This window comes from Numida meleagris, chromosome 16 (genome assembly GCF_002078875.1).
Source record: "Numida meleagris isolate 19003 breed g44 Domestic line chromosome 16, NumMel1.0, whole genome shotgun sequence".
NCBI classification, from domain to species: domain Eukaryota; kingdom Metazoa; phylum Chordata; class Aves; order Galliformes; family Numididae; genus Numida; species Numida meleagris.
The window spans coordinates 9209418-9229825 of record NC_034424.1 but is presented as its reverse complement, the minus strand read 5'-3'; the positions used below and the strand labels follow the sequence as shown (position 1 = coordinate 9229825).

Genomic DNA, 20408 nt, shown 5'->3' with positions numbered 1-20408 from the left:
TTGCTACCCTACAAAAATACTCCAAATTTGGTGGACGGTAGTTGAAGATGGCACTGCAATTTTCCTTTAAGTAAGTAGAGAAAAATCAAGTTTAAAAAATCCACTAAAAGCATATATGAGTACATAACCCTCTAACCCTAATCTTATTTAAAAAAAAAAAAAAAGGATTGTATTCATGTCTTGAAGAAAACCAGAAGAGGCAGAGGCTGCATGAGCAGTGCTGCACCCAGCCTGCCCCGCTCCTCCCAGCGCCACGTGCAGCTCAAGCACGGCCCCGTGGAGCCAGGGGCTGTTCCTGGAGCAGTGGATGTTTTTCACTGGCAGTAATGAAACAAATCAGTGATTCAGTGAATGAATTTAGTTGGTTTCAAGTTTTAATTTAGTTAACGATGACCCCTTCTAATCAGCTTGAGATTTTTTATAAAAATTCACATTCTGTAAATCAGCTTTCACAGTTAAATAGAGGGGGCTGATCCTTATGTGGAATGAGATACACAGAGTGTTTGCCTTACTTGGCCTCTCTATGTCTCAAGGAGTTTAGAACACTGCTTTGCTTAAGAAGTTCTCCCTACTGGTACCTAACACACTGCTGAGTGTGTACAAGCATCTTCCCAAAAATCCAGCTGGACGAGAGCAGCACCGGTTTTCTGAGAAGAGCTGTGACAAACGGTGCTCAGCTCCGAGCAGCCCCACTGCAGCAGGTTTGCTCTGGGGTGCTCGGGAGGTGCGGGTTTTCTGCCCCGCTCTGTGCTGGACTCAGCTCCGTGGCTGTAGCCAAATTCATTAACAGGTAAATACATCGGCAAAATACTCACTCTAAGTTTTCAGTTAAAAAAAAAATAAAATCATGAAATAATAAATGCACTTCTACCCCCTCCCCCCCCACATCCCTCCCAGTTCTACGTCTGAAGGAGGGAATTAATAAAAACACATAAATGGATGCTTTAAAATACACAAAGTAAAAACTGAGATTTGCTATAAACCATTTGCGGAAGAGGCGAAGTAGCAGTTATACAAATGACACAAAATCTACTGTAATTCTTACATTAGTATAAAGTGATTTCACTGAAGGAATTATTTCAATATTTCACATTACAGTTAAGATAGAAGAGGTGCCCAACGCTGACACCCCGGTTAATATCATCTATCCTAGATTACACACGACAGTTTAAGAAAAGACCCTTAAATGATCTACATCTGTAACATCTTATTGGCTTAAAAAAAAAAAAATCACTTGCAATACCTCACAGAATCTTCACTTTAAAGCATGGCCACCGTGTAAGAGTCCTTGTCAAATAACCTGCAGAAATAATGGAGCATCTTGCTACGAGCGCTCCCCCCTCACTCGCTGCCAAGGCACCAGTCGGTTTCATCTGAGAAAAAAAATTCAAGTAAGACTAAGCTGTGCTGGCTTTTGAGAGCGTCTGCAGATGGTTCAGGTGCTGGAGGTCCAAACATGCATTTGTTTTGCTATTTGGTGCACGTAACCAATGTCAGGTCTTTGATCTGGATCAGGGTATATGCACATGCTGACCAGCTCCCGGAGCTGAAAGACAGAAAGACATTGGAACAGAAATGAATCAGCTTATTTCTTACTGGCAAAGGCTCCGGGGCCGCCTGAGCGCCGGACGGGAGCTGAGAGCCCTTCGTGCAGCTGTGCTGGCTGAGCGCCGCACGCTTCTGCTCCACCCCACCTCTGTGGAAGGACCAGAACGAATCTGTGCACACGTATCTGAAGATACAGGATGCCCGAGCGTGGCTGTCAGACACAGCGTCTCCTAGAGAACCTTTGTGAAGGAGAGAGACCGGTCATTGATTATATTTAATAAATAAAATGCAGAAGGGCTCAAGTACCCCCACCTCCCTACCCACTTTATTGTGCACATGAAAGATTGTAGCTTTTAATTATACAGACACTGAAAGCTGCTCGTACCCCCGAGGCACAGGGAGAAACAGCCTTGAGCCTCTGATCTTCTCACATCCTCCCAGTAGCCACAGTGCCAATTATTTTAATGGTAATTAAAAGCATGACCCTACAGCTATCAAGCACACAGTTCAGCTGCATTACTGAACGCACCCAAACGAGGCCGCAGCTCTGCGCCCCGTGCACCAGGTTCAGCACCCACTGCGGGGCCTGAAGCCGTCCCAGCAGGAACGGGCAGCCCTGGCCTCGACACGCAGCCCCAGCTGGTGCCAACCATTCCCAGAGCATTTGGTTCTGAGACAGAAAACGAATGAGTCTCAACTCCTCCAGTCCATCCTGAGAGCTGGACCGGAGAAAAGGCCGCAGCCAGGAGGCTGTCACTGAAAGGCAGCACCGCCCGCGTGGGCATTCCTCAATGAGCACTCTGTCCTGCTCATCTACAACAATGCAAGGATCCAGGGGATCAGCAGCTTACCCTGCAGCAGGGCTTCGTTTGGGGGCACGTCACCAAACACTGGTAGCTTGGTTTGGCTGATGCTCATCTCTACCCCAGGACGGAAAGGCGGCTGTCCCTCACCACCACCCAGCCTGCCCCACTGGCAATTCCCAAGGGGCCCGAAGATTCCGTCCTGTCAGCCTAAGGAAAATGAGCATGTCCACATGGGGACAACCAGCTGCCATGGGCAGCTCCGATTCCTGCTGGTGTGACTTAGTGCTGCAGGAAGGCACTGCCGTGCTCTTTTTCCGAGCCTTGCAGCACGAGGGCTTGCTGCCCAATGGCTCATCCCACTCGGCTGCTGGAAGACACCAAGACACCTTTCCTTCAGCTCTGCACCCCAAAAGCATCTGAAAATCCAACCTTTAAAACTGGCACGAAAACAAATACTGTTCATGGCAGAGACGTGTTCTAAGATTCAGGAAATAAGAGCTCTTTGTGGTTCACGTAGGCAGCAGCAGCTCATACAGCTACAGCCAACGGCACAGCCCTCTCAGACTTTGTCAGGCATTCTGTTAATAGTGCATGAACACCATCTGGAGTCTGGTTCTCTGGGACCTGGCGCCTTTGAGCTTTAAACCATCCTTCTCACCCCGGATTGTATCACTACACTACACACACTCTTTAGCACTGCCAGAGGGAGGCAAACAGACAGTAATTGTAAAGACAGGAAACACATCTGTCAACTTACACTAATTCTTGCTGCCAGCAGGCATATCCTGAGCTGCACGCTACAACAGCACGGCAAACGTGAATGCACAGAGCCGGGACGTGCTGCTACAGCAGCTTGGGAAAAAAATAACCCACTTTTCCACAACAGTTCTGCAATTCTCTTTTTGCAAGAGTTTGTTAGCAAGAGGGAACTAATGTAAACTGTGCGGCGGCCCAGGGGATGGGACAGCACCGCCCCACGACTGCGCCCAGGGCTCGGAGCTGGGACGCTCAGTGCAGTCTGGGCAGACTCCTCCACGGCCCGAGCAGCTCAGCCCTGCACAGCCTACAGTTCAAAACGCAAAACAACATCGAAAATCGCATTAGCCTTTTCCTTTCAAACAGGAGGCATCAACAACTGAATGAGAAAGTAAAGAAAACAGCTCAAAAAGCCTTGCATAAAAACAACCCCGGTGTCTGCAGCCCAAGTGCAACATCACAGAGCAAGCAATGCACAGCAGATATTCTATTTTTTTTAATACAGTCCAGTTCAGCTACTGCTCTCCATCCCTTGCTTTCATATGCATAAAACCCAGACTTCAAAAATCCCCCTTACGCAGCTCGGGGTATCAACACTTATCTTATTATAATAACTGTTTTCCTCTTCTGCCTGTTTTAAAAAAGTAAATAGTAAAAAACAATCCTCCTCCCTGTAACAAGCTGAAGACTGCAGGAAAGTAAATTTAAGCACAGTTTCATGGTATGTTATTTTAAGCGAAGGGAAGCAAAGGAGAGGGCTTTCCCACGGTTCATTGTTGTTTTTTGCCAACGTAACAGACTTTCAGTCTCAAAATCCTCTCCATGTTAAGAAATCACATTAAGAAATCTTCCTTTCTGTCTTACTTCAGTGTGCTGATATTCAGAGGCACAGCAGCTCCCCGGCCAGCTGCAGCCGCAGCGCAGCCCCCACCCCCCCCAACCCGGGATGTGGGGGCTCTTCCCTGCACCCCCACCACTTCCCCTGCACAAATGCTCCCAATTTACCTTCTCAGAATAATGTTCAGCTGGAAGAGGCGGATAGTCACATTGCTCTATTTTTTGGCAAAGAGAAAACAGGTTCATTTTATCTCCATAGAAAGGACTCTGAAGAGCTGCCATCTGGAGAGAAAAACACAGAAAGCATTTCAGAAAAGGAAAAGATGAACAGCCCTCCGCACTGCCCACTGCAAGAGCAAATTCTGTTCTCTGACAGCGAGCAAGCGATGCTGCTGCTCCGCCAGCCCATGCAGCAGAGCCAGGCAGCCCCGCACGCAGCCCTGGGCCTCGGCACCCAGCGAGCTCCCCACACTTCCCCATCACTGCGGTTATTTCTGCTGAAAACACTGCAGATGTGGGACACGGTGTCAGTGGGCAATTCCACACCTATGCAGAAGAAACATTCCTCTTAATTGAAGTGAGAAATGGGATGCTTGTGCCGTAGGGCAATCCGTCAGACACCCAGCGGCTCAAAGATGGCTGCGAGAACCTCTCGGGTACGTGACCACCTTCTGACAGAGCAGCTCTGCTGCCCCTGGTAACGCTGTGGTTTCAGACCTCCTCGGTTACTGCCACGTTCAGAACTGCCAATGCACTCGCTCTCTGTGACTGGTAAATTTTTGATCAACCGCTACAAGGAATAAGTGGATTAATTTTGAATTTGGATACCCAGAATAAAAAGAACCTTATAAATGAGAGTGATGCAGCTCTGCCTTTAAAACCGGACCTCAATACAAATATCCTCTTCCCCTGGTAATCTGCAGCTTAGGAAAGAACGTCCCAGGCAGAGTTGGGAGCCCAACCAGAGAACCTCTCCTCCTCAGCCTCATCTTTGTCCTCTTTAGATTCTGCTTTATAATCCAGATTTGTGTCTCCAAACCCACGACAGATGTCTGATGTAAACAGCCCGAGCACACAGCACGGAGAGCACGACCGAAGGCTCCTGTGGGGAAGAACTCCCAGCTCCGTATGGAGAGCTGTTTATCTGACAGCGAAGTGTCAGGAAGGAAACTGTGTCTCCGCGTGGAAAATCCTCAATGCTGCAGGATCTTGGCCAGGCGGTCTAAACGAACCCCGAACCATCAGCCTCAGGAGAACAGCCGCTGCAAGGCACGCTCTGTGAGCCTACAAAGCGTGGCACAGGACACGTCCACCCAGGGGCAGCGGTCCCGGCGGGGCCTGAGGCGGCACAGCAGCAGGGCAGGCTGGGAGCCGAGCCCCAGGGCCACACTGCCCACAGCTGCCACGCAAACAAGAGGGCAAAAAAGTGAAGGCGTATTCCTATTCCAGTCATAACGTAACGGGCAAACTGCTAATTAGAGACTGAGAGCAAACTGCTCCATCAGTTACACCGAAGTGGAGCACCCAGCACACAAAGATGTTCCAAGAAAAACGGTGGCGGGCGCATCAGGGAGGGCACGCACGGCCAGCACAGATCAAACAGGGTCTCCCAGATTTCAGCAGAAAGATCAATAATTCCCATTGGGTTCAAAGGGATTTTTCAATCCCCATCAACTTGGCTTTCCACACGCAGTGAAGCGGTCACGTGCAAAAGAGAAGGAATTAACAGGAAACGATGCAGGTTTTTGGGGGCGGGTGGGAGCTGCAGCGGGAAGCGCTGCTCCGCGGTTCTGGCTGACACGGCTCCGACCACGGGCGCTGTGCACTCGCTCACAGCACTTCGTGCAGCTTTGTTTGCATTTGCTTCTGGCATTTTGATTAGAGCAATTACTGAAGGACAGCAAGATCTCCAGTGGAAATGACCACCATGCAGGACGACTGGTTAAAAAAATTCCCATGCAGGAATCGTTGGTGTTTAAATTGATGGTCTTGCCAGAGCTGCTAAAGTCACTGCTTGCAGCTACATTCTGCGAATTAACAACTTATTTTTGTTCCCCAAAGCGATCCTGCTGACAGGTTTTTACAGGAAGTGAGGGATGAAGACAGCGACCTCCGTATTGATAAGATTTAATAACAATCACTATATGATTATCAATGTCAAAGTTAAGCGGTGCTATCTGACATCACGTCCCAAACCCCTCAGTGTTTTGTAAGCGGATTCCACCGGACACGCACGTCTCTGACGGCAATTTGTGCACTAAATCCCCCCGCAGTTATCTGCACAATGTATCTGGAGAAATATCAGAAGTGACTCATAACCAAACAAACATCGCTTCCTTACTTTCAAGCCAAATGGAAAAAGATTTTCATTACAAGGAATCAGTGGGGGGGGGGGGGGGGAGAACCCAGCTCTTTCAAAGATAAGCGAATTTGATTTTCAATTTTCCAATATCTAAAAAGTTTTAAAAGTCAAGTGGCTGTTTATGTGGTGAGCACAAAATTGGGAACCGTCCAGCCCTTCTTGGAATGCGCAAGCTCTCGAGCTCCTGTTCACAAAGTAAAGGCTTACCTACGTAGGAAGTGCATTTAAAAATGCTTTGGATGCCAGATCTTTCACATTATTATAGAACTGCTACTGTTTAGTGCGCAATTAACTCAGCTCCTTGAAATATGAGGAGCTCTAAGACTACTGTGCCATAAGGGGACCATATTGCCTGCAACAAAAACATCTCTTAGCACAACGCTAAATATTTCTCTCTGCATAAATCTGGAGTCCCTTCTCCAGCAGCGCCCTCAGTCTCAGAGATGCTGCACGGTGCCCGCCGAGAAGCTGTGTGCTGAGGAGCGCGGCCCGGCCCAACGTGGGGCACTTCCCTGTCAGCAGCCTGGGCCAGTCCCACGTCCCCGGCTCAACGCCCTACATTGGGAGCTCCTCATTAGGCCCAATAAACGACACGTGGCTGGAATTCTTCAAAATAGTAACTAACTTGGTTGGAGTTCAGGTTCTTTCCCCTTGCTCCCACTTAAAAGAGTCTCTGCACTCGTTTCCAAATGGTCACAGGAGACCCAGGTACACACAGCTGTGTTCTGTCACCCCAGTTTTCATTAGAAATTCATCCCAGTGTCTCATTAGAAGCGTCACAAACAAAGCCATCCTCCACTGAAAATACCAGCTTTTCTACAGGAATTATCCAAACTCTTGCATTCTTTCTCTATAGCTAAGAAGAATTTGAGGACAGGCACACAAACGCTCAGTTTAAGCTCGCACTTCTCCAAGTCTCTGTGACAAACTGCCCTTGGCTGGGCCGCACACAGCACGGGCTGAGCCACGCAGCACCACGCTGCTCCCCGGGACAGCCGAAATCCTCCAAGCAGACTGCACCGATCACTTCCATGGAGCTTCCAGCACCAGTCTGCCCTGCTCATCCACACGGCCCACAGCGAAGCAGCACGCACCGCGCTGCCGGGCTCGGGGCCTGGTCATGCTCTAACAGCACCAGGTCCCATCGCTGCAGAAGCGTTTTGTTGTTTGAGACAAGCATCCTTCCCACAGGGAGATCAACAGTGACAAGCACTGACCTCCTGCTGGGAAGAGATCTATGATTCGAGCATTTACTTTTATACCATCTTGTCCCAAAAGGCATTTTTTTAAGCCATCTGAATTACATGCTTAACTACCACTGCTTTCATAGCTGCTCACTCGCAAAACCATTTGCTTTCCTGTTTATTCTCTCATTCCATGCGGTTATAAGACATTGCAGCGAGGAACAAAATCTCATCAGTTCACATAATTTCAAGTAACTCAGGAAAGCGTGACCCTGACACTTGGAGCTCTGTTTTCCGAAGAGGATGTGAGCTGTAGCTTTACAATCCAACAAGCCAGAGATTTCTCATTCTCTGGGCCAGGATAAAACTTGGTAAATGCTGACTTGCACTTTCACTTGAATTCACAAAAGATACGTGCATTTAAAATGATAAGAGACTACAATTTTGTTCCGATTCCTGCTAGAAACAAAATCACAACGTTCCCAGTGCTGTTTCAGAATCCTAGCGCTTATTTTTAAGACACTTGTACTTATTACATGTAATGAAAACTGGTTTTTAAGAAAAAAGCTACAAATCATGCAGTTCAATCAGGGAGTGCTTACTCTGTCACCCTGCCTTTGTCTACAGGACAATGTACAACTGGAAAATATCCCAGCTGTGTTCTGACACAGTTAGAGAAATGGTGATTTCACATTACGTAAAAACTCTGCTTTTCTTTATTGGAAGCTCTCAGAGTTAAGATATTCCAATTAGTCAGAATTCGATTAGACAAACCAGTGGCTTACATTCAAATGAATTTTCTATTTGTAGAACAAATGGTATTCAGAAGAAACTACGAATCTGCTGCCCTAATTACAGCTCTGCTCACAGTAGGAAGAATGAATGCAGTAAACTGGCTTCTTTGTGTCTCTGTCCTCAGCATCCACCGTGACCTACTACATTAACTTCGCGCGAGCACCGCGCTGCGTGGCACAATTCCCTTGTTGTTCGTGCTCACAAATCACGCCATGAACACGAAGAGTTAACTTCTCATGAGGTTTCTGAACAAATAAGAGAAAATAACTTTGACCTACTCAACTGCTGAATCACTGTACCGCGTGGCTAAGACAAACGGGGAAAAGAAGAAGATACTTACTTCATACAATAAACAGCCCAAAGACCAGATATCGGATTTAAAGTTATAGCCGTTTTCATGTATTCTTTCTGGGGACATATAGTATGGAGTTCCCACTGCAAAGAAAATGAACAAATGAGGAGTTACCATCTAAGAAAGAGACGGTGCAACCCGCACAGTACAGAAATTTGACTTAGCTGAAGGGTGAGGGTTAGCAGAAACAGCTCATTAGAGGAGTCTGGCACAAGAATTTGGAAAGAAATCGTGCTTTCAAAGGCATATTCTCATCTAGAACCAAAAATATAACCGCATGAAAGGCTCGATGACTGCTGAACATTGCTGAAAGCATCTTTTCTATTTCGGAAATCCGAGGAAAGCTTTCTTCCCTCCCGAGCCACCGCTGCGGTGTCTCCCACGGGCAGAGCCACCATAAAGGATCATTCTCCTTTGGTTCACTCAGCGGCGCAGGAAACGACAAGTTAGATGTCACAGATGTGCACCGCCAAAACAAGGATCCTGTGACAGCACATCAGTGAGCATTCATTTGCCATATCCTGCACGAGCAGCACGACAGCCCGGCTCCAGATGAAGGGGTGCCCTTGCTCAGAGTTCGGGAGACATTTACTGGAGCAGGGACAAGCCTGGCACCGGACTCGTATTCCACAACCTTCCGAAGAACCAGGAGAGTAATTCCAAACTTTTTAGCTCTGTTCCAACTCCAACCCTGTTAGAAGCTGTGGGATTTCCATGTACTTCCAGAAGTCTGCGTTTTATCACAAGAAATTTACTACAGCATTTTGGACAGGACTTGCAGGAAACTATTAATAAAGCCTCAAAAAGGCTCTTTTTAAAATCCTAAATAAGTTTCAGTTGTGGTACTGAAAATACAAGACATCCTGGCAGTTTCAACTACATCAAATAATCCTCAGATACATCATTTATTAAAACATCCAAGGACTTTCTACGCTCTCTCCTTTCTCGTGCTTTCCCGTCCTCTGTCAATTTTTTTTTTTTTTTTTTTTTTTGCTTTTGGCATTCCAGCTATCCATCTCTTAATTAAAGACCTTTCGCGCAAGATGGCGAATGTTTATTTTGCCTGTAACTTTCAGTTTGCAATTTCTTCATCCAAAGCCCTGACTGCAGACAGCTGAAAGATTCCTGAGCAGATGAACAACGGTGCTGGAGGCAGAGGGGGGAGAGCTGCACCACCTTCCCCTGCTTTCCTTGGGGGTTTGCACACGGGAGGAAACAAATTACTTCTGGAGTGGAAAGCTCCTGAAAGGCAAAACCGCCCCAGAGAGCACACGGCCCAGCACAACGCAGGGTGCTGCTGTCATCGGTGCGAGACCCGAGCAAAATCACCTCGGGCTCCTGGAGCTCAGAGCACGCTGCATTGAGTAAATAGGTGAGTCCAAAACTTGGTTGCATTCCCGTCATCCGCAAAATCAAAACATGGGCCACGAGCCCATTGAGATAGGCACTGATACATCACTGATAGACACCCAGACATTGTCCAGATTTGCGTAGAGGAACTGCACTTGGTTAGAGTATTTTCCTCCTTAAAAACACGCAACTGAAGAAGAAAGAACGACTCACTATATGAAGTTCTTGGTTTGGAAGTCTCCATTAGACGTAAGCAACTTTTAACTCAGTGCTTCTTCTCTTCTCAAATCTGAAAGAGACCTACCAGACCAGATGGAAGAGACATCTAGATGGAAGAGAGCCTGCCCTCACCAGCAGCAAGTAAAGGAGCCGCGTGCAGCGCTGCGGCACGGAGCTGCAGGAGTGAGCATGGAGCCCGTTCCAGCCCTCACTGCACGACGCCCGCAGGCTCCAGAGTGCATGGTGCCAGTGGTGGCCTCCAGCAGGAGCTGTTCTTGCCATCAGTTATTCTGGGTCACTGCGTGACAAGCTCAGAGCAAATAACAACGTGTGGGCTCTAAAGTTACGGTCCTGCCTCCCATGTGAGCTGGGCTCTGCTTGGTAGGCTAAAATTGTCGTTTCAGATAATGCCTTAAAACAACCTTCGATCAGAGCAAAATGACAGGGTTTATAACATGGATGAGTGCGTTATAGTCCGTCTTTGATTTTTTGTGCATTAGTCTGTTCCATTACATTAATAGGTCTGTGGAGCAGTCCATGCCTGATCTGATTTTATGAAGTCTACCTTGCACATTTACCTATCATTACTGTAGTGTTGTCAGCAAATATATGAACAAGCAGGGCTCTGCATTTCAGAACTGATGCATTAATTTTTAAATAACCATCATGATAAAAGACTGACAAGCCCAATTCTCTTTATGCCCTGTCCAACATTACATGGGAATCTCCTATAATGAGCATCTTCTAGAAAACCGCACAAGACTTCCAATGCAATCAGTCAGGGCTCACCATTGCATCACATTAGTCAATTTGACAAGAATAGCCTAATCGGAGACTATTAATCAGAAACTTTCTTTGGCATTTGCCCAGCTGAAAATGCAGAATATTGTTCAGATCTAATATTAATCACCAGCTGCTAGAGTAATGCCTTTAAAGTTACAAAGGTTGCAGAGCAGTACAGAAGATTATGACTAAGCAAGCATCTTCCTATTCTATTCCTGGAAGTCAAAGCACTTCACTTGAATATCAGCCTGCCTCAAAGATCTCAGAACAACATCTCTTCCTACCCTCCAAGCACTGCGTGTGCAGCTCAAACACCCACATGGGCCAGAACGGCTCCCGTGCAACATCCAAGTGAGGGAAGTGCTAATTATTCTGAGTTAGATGAAAAGCAGTCTCTTGTTTCTCCAGGAAAACACACAGGCAAATGCAGCAAAGTTATTTCAGAAATAAAACTCACATAGCTTTGCTTTGAAACAGAGTTTGAAACAAACAAACAAACAAACCGAGTAACGGTGCAGCTCCAGCAGCCAGCGAGCACAGATACCCCGCGCTGAATTCCCAAACCTGCCCCAGGAAAGCCAGGTGCAGAGCTGCACTGCCTCTAACTCAGAAGGGTGCTCAGTATGTAGGGAAGATTATGCTCAATGATCTTGAAAACATTTTCCAGCTTGAATCAGAGGATCAGAGGAGTTTTGTTGTGAAAGTGACAGTGGCTGAGTTTGTACATACACAATTGTTATTTTCTATACAGAGCTTCCCCCCATACAAATACAGTCTAGCCAGGGATCGATGCTTCCCATGAAATTTATACTTCACTGCTCACAGGCAAAAATAAGAGAAAATCTGATCCATGTTTTTCAGAAGCTCTCTTACAAAGAGCTGAACGTAACATACCACAGATTGGTCTCCCGCACCTCAGGCTGAGTGCCAGCACACTGAAGTCAGTGCAAACATCTCTCACTTATCTAACAGGCTCTGCACATTTCCTGAAAAACGTTGTAAGATACAGGGATTTCTTGAGTCTAATCAAAATCCACAGCCACATTTGGCTAAAGAATACAAAAACAATTGATACGGAAAGCTTTTATTGCTTTACCTTCACCAGCACCTTCCAGCTAATCTTCAATATGGAGCTGAAAGGTGTTTCAGAACCTACCGCTTTACTTTCTCACAGCAGGCAACAGAGCTTTGCCTATGAAAGAACCTAACAAGTTCTGACCTTTACTGTATCTTTACAGAGTATTCCCAGTTTCAAACCAAGACATATCAGAGCGCAACGTGGGCCTCAAAGGGGTAACGCTGATTAAAGTGCTCCCTCCTTTCAGAGATGCTCCGCTCCTGTCAGAACAAACTTTGCCATGTTTTGAAATACTTGTGATTTTTGAAACACGTTCATTACAAATGAAAAAAAAACAAAAAGCTACGCTCAAAAGCCAGCGACGCCATCCACAAGTAATTCGGTTCTTAAAAACAAACAAACAAAAGTAAAGCAGTTTAAAGATATTAACACAGTATTTTCAGAGCGACTAGCTTAGCTTTAGTACTCAAGACACACTGTAAGATGTGCCATGACGTTATGAAAAATATTTCAGTAGGTTTTAGTAATACCTGGTGGTGCAAATACTGCAGGGAAGCGGTTCTGCTTGCAAGGGCACCTCTCCCACCTGCCTCATCTCTCCAAACAAGATCACGGGCTCCCAAGAAGTCTCAGCATTATTTAAAAGGTGCCTGGTTTTTAAGTATCAGTCTCCAAAAGTTTGCATTACTTGGGGGATAATTTCAGATATTTTTGTAGAATAATTTGGGAATTAGATCAACTTTCAGGAATAAATTTTTGTATTCTGTCCTATTTTCAGGAGACTTTAGCTGTTCTTAGTCCTCCGCGATCTGTGAGAAGACACAAAGCTTCCCATGTTCTCAGCTGTCAAGGATAAGCTTCTTTAGATGGATGAAGAAACGTTAAATCATAAAAACTAGATTTGATATAGCTTTTCTTTACATCGGGATTATAAAGCGAACAAACGAAACAACCCGAAACCTGAGCAGCTCAGCTCAGAGAAACCACGAGAGCAACTCAGCCAGTGCTTCCTCTGCTTCAGCTGTGCATTAGTGGCAGAAACACTGAAGATTTGCGAGTGCTTGACAGGAGACAAGCAGGCTGTGTCCCAAGCACAGCCCTGGCAGATTATGCCAAGCAAAATAAAAATGAAGCTGAAGTGAAAGGCATTAAAATGTACCTTAAATTACTTCAAATCTCAGTAAGGTACCCAGACTAATTGTCTCAAGGAAAACAAAAGTTAATCTAATTATTCCTACAAAGTAGAACATTTTCTGCATAGTGTTTCAGTTGTTCCTAGCAGACCTGTTCATTTAAGATCGCTATTTCAAATTTTTTTTTAAGTTACAGACACAACCTTACAAGACTTTCAGTCACAATTCCCACATGTAGGTATTGCAATATACCTGCAGTAACTGCAGCAATTGTTTCTTACATGAACAGCAACTCCAAAAGCCAAAGTTTCTCAAGATGCAATGCAAAGAATATTGGCTGTTGTAATATTAGCCAGATTTCTTGTGTGTGTGTGTCTCTCTCTCCCCAAAAAAAAAAAAAAAAAAAAAAAAAAAAAAAAAGATGACAAACTGGCTCAGCAAGCCAATAAAAATAAAGGAAAAAAACAACAAACAACCTATTTATGAATGAGTTCCTCTCGTGTCAGCAGAGTTGCTCCCCGTTCACCTGCACATCCAACAGGAAACTGGGGGGACGTGTAGCACCCTATGCACCGACCCATGGCAGAAGGCTTGCCTTGCACACATCCCAAAAGGGGAATCTGCTCCGAGTTCCTTCTTGTCCAAGAATGATTAACAAGTCATCTACTACAAGACCAGGCTATACTGTATGAAGTTCTTCTCTTGTTAGTTTTAGCTTTCCAAGATGCAAAGCCAATCAGAAGCTTTGGATAAGCCAACTTTATTTGGCAAAAGAACGAGCACGTTACTCAGTTCCACAGTTAAATGGCCCATTTTAATATTAATGAAAATCCTCTGTATTTATTGCATTTATTGTGTTTATTAATCCTCCTACTAAAATAAAATATTTCCTTTTATTGTTAAGTTTTCCAAAGTCCATGCAGTATTTAGATGCTCCCTATTTATAATACCATTGTAATATTTATAAGTAATTAGGCTTTATAGCAAAACCTAACAGCGGGGCTATTCTAACATGCCTGTTATTCACACTGTAGCTGACCAGATCTACCTCTGGACGCCCTCCTCAGAGATTACCAAAATCAAGCCTGGACACGAATGGGCACTGCAAACAAAGCAGGGCAGAGCGGGATCATCTCAGCCCTGGGAGTGCTGAAGCATGAAGGAGCACGGCCTGGGGTGAGGTGCTGCCCGCAGTGCCACACAGCTGCTCCGGGGACACGGTGGTGTGCAGCGGGGGAAAGAAGACCAGGGATGCAGCAGAAGGCAGCGGCTGTGGGCAGGAGGTGCCCAGCTCCCCAGAGCAGCCACCCCGCCATCGCACAGGGCTCACCAGCCTCTCCTGAGCTGTGTACGGGCAAATCTTTCATTTTTCTTTCATTACCCCGGCATGTACTGTCACTTAATTTTTATGTATGCAATCTTTCCTGACAAATATGATCTGCTGCCTGGTAATTCATCTGACGTTCATTCTGCTCCTTGCTCTAATTACGGCTCCCATCCCCGGCACGGCGGCCCAGTGGTACACCTGCCAGGCGGGTCGTGGCGTGGCCGAACACCCCTTTATGCCAGTCCGATGTTGGCAAATGCAACGGGAGAGAGAAATGAGATGGCTCTATTTGCATAGCCCCACGCTGGATTCATGGGTCAGTGGCCAGCGGCAGGCCTGGGCTGGTTGCCGGGGCAACAGGGCTGCACTGAGCACCCGGCTCAGCCCGGCCTGCGCTGCCATTCCTCACGGCTACTGACACAAACGTCTTCATCATGCCAAAACCGGGATCAGAAGCTTTCCTGCTGCCACACAGCCTATGTGCCTGGCAAACGGATGATAAACAAATAAACACAGCTTTAAGCATGCAGTACTTCTTGATTGCAAATGCGCTCCTTTTACTTGGAAGGAGGACTGTGAGCGGCGGTCTCCCCGTCCCCACACAGCACATGTTGCCTCCAAATCTGCTCGCTGCTGCCTGGCAGCGCTCTGCATCCCACCTACCCGTTTTAAGGGTGCTGCTGGTGAGGAGGGGCAGAGGAGGCCCATCTCTTCCTAAGGAGCTCTCAAAAGCAGAGAGCAGCGCTGGTGACAGCCATGGGCCTGGCTGCTGTGTGCAGCTGGCTTCCCGGCCCCAATTTATTCTTATTAATGTAGTAAGCGCAGCAGTCAGACTAGATAACATCACATAATTAGACAGTCACATTTTTGCCTGCTCAGATGATGAGGTTATAACTTTCTGTGAAGAGGATTCATTTTAACCTTGTGAGTTTAGTGCACGTATCCTAGGATAACTTCATGCAAAGGGAAATCTAACCTTTTATGAAAGTTAACTGGAGGAATACCTAAGCTTCTTCTAAGCACATACAAAATAAGGCATACATCTTCCTTCTTTGTGTGCTTAGAAGCCCCAGTGTCATCACTCTCAACTAAGTTTGTATTCATATAAAGAAACAACAGAGCAAGAGTTGCACTCAATGGAGGAAATTGAACGGGTGAAGACAAATAGGGAAACAAAGAAATTCTGTGTTCCAAAATCAATAGAGCGCACTACGTGCTGAGGAGCAAGGGTCCTCCTCCGCTGGAACACGGAAGGGCCTGACTCAACAGACACGTCAACACGAATGGAAAAACGAACCACCTCTCAAGTGCAGGCACTTAGAGCAAAACTAACAATTATGAAAGATTTTATACTGCAAGCCAAAGAATGAGCTCTGCATAATGTACACTTTTCCACAGCACTGTAATTAATGCTAATAATAAAATTTTTATGAAGGAGTTTCCATGTGCTTCCTTCACGTTAACAAACCATCATTATTTATCTCTTGATTCATGCTGAAATTACGTTCTCCTTCAAGGAAAGGATTTTTCCTGATCACCTCAACAGACAGAAGAATACATGAAACAAGAAGTGCTTTTTAAGAATTCTCCTACAGGATGTGAGAAAAAGCATACACTCTGGTTTTCTAGAGTTTTTACTTTCTCTTGTAAGAACACGCACAGAGGTTCAGTTTTGTAAGAAATCAGTTTGCTTTGACAGCTTTATACTCTGCTTACTTTCTAGAAATTTTACTGGAATTGTAATTTTAAAATGGTGCAAGAAGTTACTTCCCTGCAAACACATGAGAAGATAACACTATTAACTACAAACTGTATTTATATCATTTACAATTTTTTTTTTCCATTGACTTGTCCAGAAAACTTCATATCACTCTGATTCCATGACAAGGCCAGGGGCTTAGAGGTAGGGAAGAGAAGAAACAGACATCTTATAACCTTTTACAAAGACATACAACTTTGCTTATAAGTAAACTTTGAAATCTGCCTGAATGAAACCACTTCATGGATGCAAAACTGGTCAGAAAACAGTTCACTGTGTAACAGAAGGCTACCTCCAGTGATGTCCTGCAAGACACCTGGTAGCCCCAGTTTTGTTGAATATATCCATTAACTGTGGAAATGCTGCTGTCTTTGTGGATAACAAGAATCTGGGATGAACCAATGCATAGCAGAGAATAAAAATTCAGAGAGATGAGTATGAGAGTCTGAAATCAGGATACAGTTCAGTAAGTATAAAAGTAGACCACTATGCTTTGGCAGGAACAATCAGCTGCACAGACAGCTGAGCAGGAAAACAACCTTCAGATACATGGAAGGCATTAAGAAAACTTGCATCTATTAAGCTGAAGCCGAATTTCAAAGGGACTTCACAGACAAGCTGTGAGGGCCTTAAATACCTCCCTCACCTCAGACAGCATCACGGTCCCTGTTCAGGGGAAGACAGCTGAGCAGCATCTGCTAAGAAACAGTGGTGGTGTAACATCTAATTCTAGTAAGTAGAGTGCAGGCAACTATGCTGTTTAGAGTGGAAAAGCTGCATTTGTTACATTTGCTACAAAACACACCTTTAACAGGCCAGACATTCTAGAAAAAAAAAAAACAAAACATCAAGAGCAAGTTTTAAAGCAAAAAACACCTAAGAATTTTTATAGGAATACTCCATCCATTTCAATACTATTCAAAAAGGACATCACAGAAAATAATGTACGTGCCCACCAAACCAAACTTGTCATAATAAGACAACAGATACCACTTCCTTTGAACATCACAGCTGACAACTGTACAGCAGAGCTTGCTTAATGCTGAGAATCATCATCTTACCTAAGGAATGTGCTGCAGTGGTTTTAGAACTGAAAAACCGGCCTAATCCAAGATCTCCCAGCTTCACCACCCCTGTGGCTGTTATAAACACATTGGCTGGTTTTATGTCTACAAGAAGAAAAAGGCAGAAGGTCAAAGCCACAAAAGGTTATTTGGTTCTAATACAGCAATAGAAACATAGCCTGGAGCACTGCCTGTAAAGGACAGACTTGAACAGAACCATTTTTCCTTACAGCTTTGATAGGCTGAGTCTTTCACGACTTCAAGTTCCATACACACGCAACAGAGCATACTTCTCAACACACACACACAAAAAAGGAGGAAAAGTGATTGCAAATAGCATCACACAATAGCAGCAACCTCTTTAACTATGGAATCAATCAAAGCAATGCTGAAGTTTACTTCCTTTGGGGAACAACAATTTCCTGCACGAAACAGTACTGCCCACCACCCACAAATTACTGTCCTACTACTCTTAAATTCCGGGCTCTGTACAGCCCATTTTGCTTGTGTACTGTAAAAATTACTAGAATCCTGGTTTCCCAAGTAGCCACATTAGGCTAAAAGTTAGGAAGGCTCTTTCTCACAGTTACAGCAGACTGTAATGATGACTGACAGAACGCAGAGGATTCCACATTTCAGTTACCTATAGTACAAATAATTCAGGTACAGATAAGCTACACGAGGGATGGATGCAGGAGCAAAAATGGTATCACACTGCTGAAAACATAAGTTAAGAATTCACTACTTCCAAGAAAGAAAGAAATGGCAAAAGCAGCAGAGGCTGGTATTAGAGTGTTTTAGATATTTGTACCTCTTGGGCCAGGTCCTCCACTAAGCATTTAATTTATGCTGAAAGAAGCAACGTAATTTTTGGATAAAGATCAAAGCAAAAAGTTCTAAGATAAGAGATTCAAGATAATTAACAGAAATGGAGAACAGGCTATCAGAGTGTGGGACACACTGGTATTAATACTTGAGAAAAGCTTGCAAGAGGGAAAAGTCTCCTAAACTCCTTAAGGTCACAACTAATACAATGAAGACTATTTCTTAGAGAGTTCACTGTATCCAGTAGTCTCTGCATTTTACTTCTGACACTTTTCTAATGGCATGTTTGACACTTCTCCTTAATATCAGTGTCTGGAATACAAAGCAGCTCATCTTCCTAATACCACACTCACTTCGGACTGAATCCTTTAACAATGAGGCAAAAAGACAGAAGGAGAAATCCATCTTGCAAGCTCCAGCCTCTCTAAACATGCATTGGCTGAACATCAGCATAATTGTTTTTGAATGTAGGCGCTTACTAATTGGAACATTATATTATTATTCAGTGAAAAGAGACTGAATTAATGTTACCTCTGTGCATCACCCTGCGGGAGTGCATGTGTTCAACCGCACTGCATAACTGCACAAAATATTTCCACACCGTCCTTTCTGGGATTAACCGTTTCTGCTTCTTAAAATACTGTGGAAGGAAATAAATAAAAGATCAGTGAAAAAGCAACATATTTGACTAGTTCCTGGACTCGTGTTCGTCAGCTGCCAGTTGCTCATGTCTTCCAGATCTGCAGCAGCATGACTTTTTTTCTGATTAGCTTTTAACTCCTTCTCCCTGTATGCAAACTTCAATGCAGTTCACTAATTAACAACTATTATGAAAAACATGCTTAAATAGGTTTGACATTTTTGAATGGACACCAATTATAATCAGCATTAATCTCCTTAATTACCTTGCAAAACATATTTAATGCCTCAAAACAACAAATGTCTCAAATATTTTGCCTTAAGTAACAATAGATCATTAAAAAAAAAATCTCATAAACATTCATTATCGTACAGTCTACTAACAGCAAAGAAATGTGTTTCCCCTTCTAAGAAGATGGCCATAGCATCAATAAAGTATCTGTATTTCTTCCATGATCAGGTAGGATAATATATTCCTTTTCATGCATAATAGGAATATTAAATTAACTGAAGTATCTCTAGTGAGATGCAAAGACACTGCTGATCAAGACACACACGGATTTGGAAGGAGACCATTTTTATGTGCATTTATGCAGTGCTGAGAACAGCCAAGTCCAGATTCTATGGACATCTGGGTGCTAAAAACTCTCAGATAAAGTAATCATAAACATGATGCACGCTATAAGAAGCGGTGCAGCACAGGGATGGTTATCTCCGATACTTAAGTCTTCCTCCCCAGTAACTTATTACAAGGATAAATAACCAGTCGTACACTGCAGTGAAGTCTAAACATGATGCACCTTCACCTTCTCCATTTCAGGAATGCACTGCAGCTGTGCACGTTGTGCAAAGTACCACAGCCTCCTCCAATGCTTCCCAAAATTGCACTGCTTCCGATTATTGGTCCCTGACTTCTCATTGCTTCTTCCTGTGCTAGACACCGAACACGTTCTTCCTCTGGAGCGCTAACAAAACCCACATCCAACACACTTGCAGCGGTTTAAGATTTACCCTCAGCCTTTGATATATAAGGTATTGCAGGATAACAACCAGCTCTGAAACGCTGTACCTCCTTCTAGCACTCTACAATCACATTTCTTTTGCATCATACCCTTGAGAATTTCAGTCAGCAGCATGCAGGAGCAAGAATAAAGGAAGGAAATTGGCTGTTGCCCCTTTCTGCATCTTGTGCTTTTTCCTCTCAGTACAGACATCTGATGTCCGTTGTCACATTTTGTATTTTATGTGAAATGCTGTTACTGGTTCGTGTTTGACTCAAGTAATGGCAAATTTTATTTTGCACATCAGCTGTGAAGGGGCACGACCGTGCAATTCCCCAGGCAGCAAGTCTGACAGCTTGCAACAGTTTCAAACCAAAACTTGATAGAGAGCACAGAGGAATTACAGAGGGTGAGGGATAAAGTGTTATATACATGATAATATTATTTAATTTTCAGTAAAGTATTTAAGAGTGGATATGCAAGACCACAAGCGATAATTTTCTAAATGTCATGTCCAATAAGACTTGTCTGACATTTACAAGAGGGCCCCAACTCTCCAGTGGGTTATCCAGCGGCACTCCCTTACATCA

General features: G+C 44.7%; 1 protein-coding gene and 1 long non-coding RNA gene across 4 annotated transcripts in view; one reads left to right on the top strand and one right to left on the bottom strand.

Moving 5' to 3' along the window:
• The window catches only part of NEK6 (NIMA related kinase 6), a 48804-nt gene continuing 28748 nt past the window's right edge, over window positions 353-20408 (bottom strand). For all 3 annotated transcript variants that reach the window (XM_021413792.1, XM_021413793.1, XM_021413791.1), the window contains exons 6-10: window positions 18710-18818; window positions 17351-17458; window positions 8629-8723; window positions 4116-4229; window positions 353-1546 (exon numbers count right to left, since the gene is read on the bottom strand). In XM_021413792.1, coding sequence (XP_021269467.1) covers window positions 1436-1546; window positions 4116-4229; window positions 8629-8723; window positions 17351-17458; window positions 18710-18818 — 537 coding nt within the window. In that variant the 3' untranslated portion in view covers window positions 353-1435. The remainder of the gene's footprint in view (window positions 1547-4115; window positions 4230-8628; window positions 8724-17350; window positions 17459-18709; window positions 18819-20408) is intronic.
• LOC110406831 lies at window positions 8730-15967 on the top strand. The gene is made up of 2 exons (XR_002443590.1): window positions 8730-10012; window positions 10287-15967. It is a non-coding gene; the product is annotated as an uncharacterized LOC110406831 (long non-coding RNA).